At 43.6% G+C, this 7,099-nt stretch overlaps 1 protein-coding gene across 1 annotated transcript in view; it reads right to left on the bottom strand.

Annotated features, from left to right (window-relative positions):
• Positions 1-2,315: 2,315 nt before the first annotated feature.
• Positions 2,316-7,099, bottom strand: part of LOC144531871 (phosphofurin acidic cluster sorting protein 1-like) — a 26,464-nt gene continuing 21,680 nt past the window's right edge. The window contains exons 19-23 of the mRNA XM_078272225.1: positions 5,617-5,665; positions 4,992-5,076; positions 3,379-3,560; positions 2,768-2,878; positions 2,316-2,511 (exon numbers count right to left, since the gene is read on the bottom strand). Coding sequence (XP_078128351.1) covers positions 2,399-2,511; positions 2,768-2,878; positions 3,379-3,560; positions 4,992-5,076; positions 5,617-5,665 — 540 coding nt within the window. The 3' untranslated portion in view covers positions 2,316-2,398. The remainder of the gene's footprint in view (positions 2,512-2,767; positions 2,879-3,378; positions 3,561-4,991; positions 5,077-5,616; positions 5,666-7,099) is intronic.

The following is a 7,099-nucleotide window of genomic DNA, read 5'->3' as shown; positions in this document are numbered from 1 at the left end:
AGTTACTCCACTACATTCATCTGTTCCAGCTTTAGTTACTAGTTACTTTAGTTACTAGTTACTTTAGTTACTCCGCTACATTCATCTGTTACAGCTTTAGTTACTAGTTACTTTAGTTACTAGTTACTTTAGTTACTCCACTACATTCATCTGTTCCAGCTTTAGTTACTAGTTACTTTAGTTACTCCGCTACATTCATCTGTTCCAGCTTTAGTTACTAGTTACTTTAGTTACTCCACTACATTCATCTGTTCCAGCTTTAGTTACTAGTTACTTTAGTTACTAGTTACTTTAGTTACTCCACTACATTCATCTGTTCCAGCTTTAGTTACTAGTTACTTTAGTTACTAGCTCCACTACATTCATCTGTTACAGCTTTAGTTACTAGTTACTTTAGTTACTCCGCTACATTCATCTGTTACAGCTTTAGTTACTAGTTACTTTAGTTACTCCGCTACATTCATCTGTTCCAGCTTTAGTTACTAGTTACTTTAGTTACTCCACTACATTCATCTGTTCCAGCTTTAGTTACTAGTTACTTTAGTTACTCCGCTACATTCATCTGTTACAGCTTTAGTTACTAGTTACTTTAGTTACTAGTTACTTTAGTTACTAGTTACTCCACTACATTCATCTGTTACAGCTTTAGTTACTAGTTACTTTAGTTACTCCGCTACATTCATCTGTTCCAGCTTTAGTTACTAGTTACTTTAGTTACTAGTTACTCCACTACATTCATCTGTTACAGCTTTAGTTACTAGTTACTTTAGTTACTAGTTACTTTAGTTACTCCACTACATTCATCTGTTCCAGCTTTAGTTACTAGTTACTTTAGTTACTAGTTACTTTAGTTACTAGTTACTCCACTACATTCATCTGTTCCAGCTTTAGTTACTAGTTACTTTAGTTACTCCACTACATTCATCTGTTCCAGCTTTAGTTACTAGTTACTTTAGTTACTAGTTACTTTACACATTAAGATTTCTGCACACAGAACACATGTAGTTTATAAAATCTGATGTTTTATTCTAAAGTAAACTAGCCGACAATATAACGACTACAAGTCCAGCTGAGATGATCAGACCATTAAACACACAACTGTCTGTCTCTGTGTGTGTGTGTGTGTGTGTGTGTGTGTGTGTGTGTGTGTGTGTGTGTGTGTGTGTGTAGACCATTAAACACACAACTGTTTGGATCCTTTACACTTTCTACAAGGTTTTAATACTTTAACTACATTCTCCTGATGATACTTACACACTTTTACTGAAGTAACATTTTCTCTGCAGGACTTTAACTTGTAACAGAGTATTTATACAGTTTGGTATTAGTACTTTTACTGCAGTAAAGGATCTGAATACTTCTTCCAGCACACAGACTGCACGCTGCAGCTGATAATAATACATAAAACAGTGATACAGCAGACGTTGCTACCTAACATTACAGGAACGTCTGTATTAATATCCCACATGTTCCTTCTCCAGGAACCAGCGGCGCCCAGCGCTCCAGAGAGTCGGGGATCAGATCTGTGAGCAGAGCAATGGGACAAAAACACCCACAGGCGCCGATTTACGTTTTCCTCCGTGGGTGCTCACGGGTGCACACCCTTTTAAAAAAAAAAAGTAGTCAAAACATGTTTGCATTTCAGAACCTTAGGAAGTGGACAGCGGCCAACACGAACACACACGCCTATTAACTTGATAATAAAGCCGTAAAGTAGGCTTTCAACTCAGGACAGCGCCACTTCTCACAAGTACAGATAGGATTGGAGATGAGAAGTTGAACTGACACGTGACCGCGATCAGCTTCGTGGGAAATTAAGAACTCTCTGCACTGGTGGTGGACGTCAATGCACTTGCATCATTAGGTTTTGCTTTTTTAATAACAAATCTGTCTATTTTAGTCTCACTCTGATCATCTAATGCAATAGGCGTCGGTTCTATTTCTTGCAGGCACGCGTTTTTGGCGAGGCTCGAGCCGCACCTGAGACGCGCTCTAACCTGTTAACATGGGAGCCGAAAATAAAAACTGACACGCCACGCAGCTGACACGCTCACGCGACGCAGCCAGTGTGTAACCGGCCTAACCAATCACACTATGACAGACACTCCACTTAGCACCAACTGCTATGTTTCGTTTTAAATGAATGGAGCCTACTGGCAGTCTGGCACACGTGTATCGGAACCTATGCCCACAACTTTATTAAAAATAACATCCAGAACACAAGATTCCCTCTCAGTGGTTTCTGGGACATGTTCTGATGTTGAGCTACCTGAAGGATGGTAGAGCATAAATATGTTTCTATATCTGTACGTCTGAGTCAGTGTCTCTGTGTGTCTGTGTTAAGTTGTTAAAGGTTAGAGGGAAGTCATGTGACTTGGAGGTCACATGACTCTGGGGGTCAGGGTTTGCTGTACCCGAAGATCCCCACAGGGAAGTGTTTGACGTGAGTCGGCCACTGAGCGGCGAGCTGGAAGAACTTGACGTCGTTCCACTCGACTCCGTCTATAGAGACTGAGAGAGACACACGGGGAACACACTTTAAATGGTGTGGGGGTGTGTGGGGGTGTGTGTGTGTGGGTGTGTGTGTGTGTGTGTGTGCGTCCGTGTGTGTGTGTGTGTGTGTGTGCGTGCGTCCGTGTGTGTGTGTGTCTCTATGTGTGTGTGTGTGTGTGTGTGTGTGCGTGTGTGTGTGTGTGTGTGTGTGTGTGTGTGTGTGTGTGTGTGCGTGTGTGTGTGTGTGTGTGTGTGTGTGTGTGTGTGTGTGTACCTCTCAGTGTGTTTTGGTGTTTGGAGGTGCAGATCAGTCTGCTGATTCCTTCGATCAGCTGACTCCTCGACTCCGCCTCTTTCTCCTTCATCTTCTTACTGAGGAACATGACTGACACAAACACCTTCATCATCATCATCATCATCATCACCATCATCAAAGATATATATATCTGAACCACGTTCCTGTGTAACAGCCTTTGTCGTTCTTATTGACGCTAAAAGTCTCCTTTAGCGCTATAAGTAAACGTGCTTGGTCGGGACTATTGCCGTCTCTTTTGACGCAGTTATGTTAAGGAAAAGGTCGAGGATGGGCGTACGGTTCTGTGACACGCGGGAGGAAAGAGAAAAGTGACTATAGCAAGCGTGACAAGCGGGATATATATATATATATGTATATATATATATTTGTTTTATTGTTTGTTTTGTATGAGTAAGCACATTGTGAGCAATGTATAACCCAAAGCAAAATTCCTCGTATGTGTCCTCATACCTGGCAGATAAAGCTGATTCTGAGACTGTTAAAAGAAACAACAACAAAAAAATGGTCACAATTTTCTCGTACGTTTCTTTTTTGCTTTTTCCTACATTTCTGTCGCTTCTTCTCCTCACCTTTCTTGTTCTTCTCTTTGGTTACCACGGTGATGCTCAGCTGCTCTCCTCCGCTGATCCTCGACACCTGAAGGCAGCGGCTCTTCAGACTGCACTTCATCTTCCTCTCTCCTCCTCCTCCTCCTCCTCCTCCTCCCTGGGTCCAGTAGTCCACCTGCAGACCTGCCACCTCCCCCGCTCCGCTGGGGGGGAGGAAATGAGACGGACGAATAATGTCTTATTAGAGAATAAAAGCCTTTATTTTGAAAATATTTGCCTGAATGATAGTGTTCAGGGTTCAGTGTGACAAAGGGAAGGAGAAGGAAGGGAGGAGAAGAAAAGGAGGAGAGGGAAAGGAGGAAAAGGAAAGGAGAAGGAAACGAGGAGAGGGAAAGGAGGAGAAGGAAAGGAGGAGAGGGAAAGGAGAGAAAAGGAAAGGAGGAGAAGGAAAGGAGGAGAGGGAAAGGAGGAAAAGGAAAGGAGACAAAGGGAAGGAGAAGGAAGGGAGGAGAAGGAAAGGAGACAAAGGAAAGGAGGAGAAGGAAAGGCGGAGAGGGAAAAGAGGAAAAGGAAAGGAGAGGGAAAGGAGGAGAAGGAAAGGAGGAGAGGGAAAGGAGGAGAGGAAAAAGAGGAAAAGGCAAGGAGGAGAAGGTAAGGAGGAGAGGGAAAGGAGGAAAAGGAAAGGAGGAGAAGGAAAGGAGGAGAGGGAAAGGAGGAAAAGGAAAGTAGGAGAGGGAAAGGAGGAGAAGGAAAGGAGGAGAGGAAAAAGAGGAAAAGGAAAGGAGGAGAAGGAAAGGAGGAGAGGGAAAGGAGAGAAAAGGAAAGGAGGAGAAGGAAAGGAGGAGAGGGAAAGGAGGGAAAAGGAAAGGAGGAGAAGGAAAGGAGGAGAGGGAAAGGAGGAAAAGGAAAGGAGGAGAAGGAAAGGAGGAGAGGGAAAGGAGGAGAGGAAAAAGAGGAGAAGGAAAGGAGGAGAAGGAAAGGAGGAGAGGGAAAGGAGGAAAAGGAAAGGAGGAGTAGGAAAGGAGGAGAAGGAAAGGAGACAAAGGAAAGGAGGAGAAGGAAAGGAGGAAAAGGAAAGGAGGAGAGGGAAAGGAGGGAAAGGAAAGGAGACAAAGGGAAGGAGAAGGAAAAGAGAAGGAAAGGAGGAGAGGGAAAGGAGGAAAAGGAAAGGAGAAGGAAAGGAGGAGAGGGAAAGGAGACAAAGGAAAGGAGGAGAAGGAAAGGAGGAAAAGGAAAGGAGGAGAAGGAAAGGAGACAAAGGGAAGGAGAAGGAAAAGAGACAAAGGGAAGGAGAAGGAAAAGAGACAAAGGGAAGGAGAAGGAAAGGAGGAGAAGGAAAGGAGGAGAGGGAAAGGAGAAGAAGGAAAGGAGAAGAAGGAAAGGAGGAAAAGGAAAGGAGACAAAGGGAAGGAGAAGGAAAAGAGTAGAAGGAAAGGAGGAGAGGGAAAGGAGGAAAAGGAAAGGAGGAGAGGGAAAAAAAATCCAAAACTCAAAGACACAAAGATGTTTATAAATCAAATGATTACCCCCGACTCTTAAAATCAATCTCTGATCGGTCGGTTAAGGTAATATATCGGCGAGCTGAAGCCTTTATTTTGAAAGGAAAAGCTGTCCGTCTTGTAAACAGGAAGTACCTGGTGGAGGGTGAGGGGGGGGGAGTGGTGAACGGGGCTCCCAATTGGGCGGGAGGAGATCCCAGTGTGATGTCATCCAAGTCGACTGCGGAGCGAAACAGACGAGTTAAAGTTAAAGTTAAAGAAGAAAATATTAAAATAGATTTATTAAAGTTGAATAAAGACAGAGCGATGAAAACAAGAAGCCTGAAACAAATGTGACAGAAACAACGAAAACTGTGGAGGAGAAAACAGAAAGGCCCGGACACACGCTTTCGTGAACTATTTTCGTAAAATACGAGATCGCCAGACACATGTGACGCGTTCGTCATTTCTGGTTTTAATTTTTTGGGCGACAATACAGTTTAGCGCCGCCTGCTGTTATGGAGACGTATTACGTCTCGCGCACGCGCAGAACGTACACTCAAGTCGGCGTCTCTTCGATGTGTTCTGAGGCACTTTTTGGACCTCGGGGAGCCGACTGATCAGTCAGACTGCCTTTTCTGCCGAAGGTTGGCCGTCGAGTTGGTGTGTCAGAGCCTTTAAAGTTTTCTTTGTTCTTTCCCACAAAGATTAGGGGAAGAACATACTAAAATAGAGTTATTAAAGTTGAATAAAGAGAAAGATAAGAAGATGAATAATGTACCAGAGGTGGAGTAGTGGAGGTTCTGCTCCATGATGCCGACCTTCACCATCTGACAACACAAACAAAGATATAACTACAGTAGATAGATATATAGATATAGATATATATATATATATATATATATATATATATACATATACATATATATATATATACATATACATATATATATATATATATATATATATATATATATATATATTCTCTCCCTCAAGCTTTTATCCTATCCTCACAGTCTACCCTATATATATCCTATCTTCTTGTTTCTAGACAGAAACTGGTACCTTTCACAGACACACAGACCAAGGTCGGGGCCTCTGTGTGGTGCAACTTCCTCTTCTCTTCTTGCAACCTTCAAACAATGCTCCTCTATGCCATAAAAGCCTAAACTATTTTTATGACTTAAGCTTTAACTTTCTGTGCATCAGAGGTCACCCGGAGTACTTTTATAACACAGCTGTGGGTTCACAAACAGAGTCTAAGTTTCCCTAGCGACAGACATCAAGTCGAAGCTCAGTCCACCACAGTCTCTGTCCGAATGAGCTTCGATCTGAGCTGTCCCTGTGTTTTCATTCTCTCCTCACAGGGCGGTGTCTTCCTGCCTCTCGGCAGAGACGCTATCTTCGCACTACACATGCTCGGGTTGAGGCCTCTGTCTGGTGCAACTTCCAAACTGTCTTTCCTGTTTTTCTGCTTATCTGTCTGATACACAGTTGCTGTTCCCGACCTGTTGTGCACCAATGTGACGTCAAAATGACGTAGATCTCGCTGACGCGCCAGGATTTTAAGTACGCGACCAGAGTTCGTACACCACTCTATTTTTTTCAGCGGCGCACGACAAAGCAGGAACAGGAAGCATGGACGAGTTTGAGGGTAACCTGATGCCAGGACTCTCAGAGTGACTGCAAGTCTCTCTGGTAAACTTTCTGGGTTAAAATGAGCTCTTTTATGGTGAATGAAAGGCTTGATCCCACCAAGTAGCTCATCCAATCAAAACCAAGCATTGACGTCAATGCTGCTGCCAGTTCTGCCGTTGTTTACCTTTTTCTTCTTCTTCTAGTCCGTAGAAAGAGCAACATCTGTAGCCTTTGCTAATTAGCGCCACCTCTGTTCAGGAGAAGACTGCAGCTAGCGTCACGACCACCAGCGCGGGTATAAATAGTTACGGCGCTCCCATGACGTCACACTGGCGCTCGACAGGTCGGGAACGGCGAGTCTACAGAACGCTTAAGAAATGAGGGGAAGGATAGATCGGGGCTCACGAGGTCTGACAGTCTAGAGATATGTGGACCGGCTCTGGCTTTTTGTCTGTTGCTAGGGAAACTTAGTCTCCGCGTGCTTTGAGATCCCATAGATCTGTGTATTGTAACTCTGATGCTTGACTGATTAAACAAATGTATTTGACTTTATATTATCGTCTTATTTGGCTCTTGCTTAGGATCAATTTAATACCAAATTAATGAATGCGCGGGATATTTAGGTC

Source organism: Sander vitreus, chromosome 2 (assembly GCF_031162955.1).
Source record: "Sander vitreus isolate 19-12246 chromosome 2, sanVit1, whole genome shotgun sequence".
Lineage (NCBI taxonomy): Eukaryota > Metazoa > Chordata > Actinopteri > Perciformes > Percidae > Sander > Sander vitreus.
This window is presented reverse-complemented; position numbering and strand designations above follow the sequence as displayed.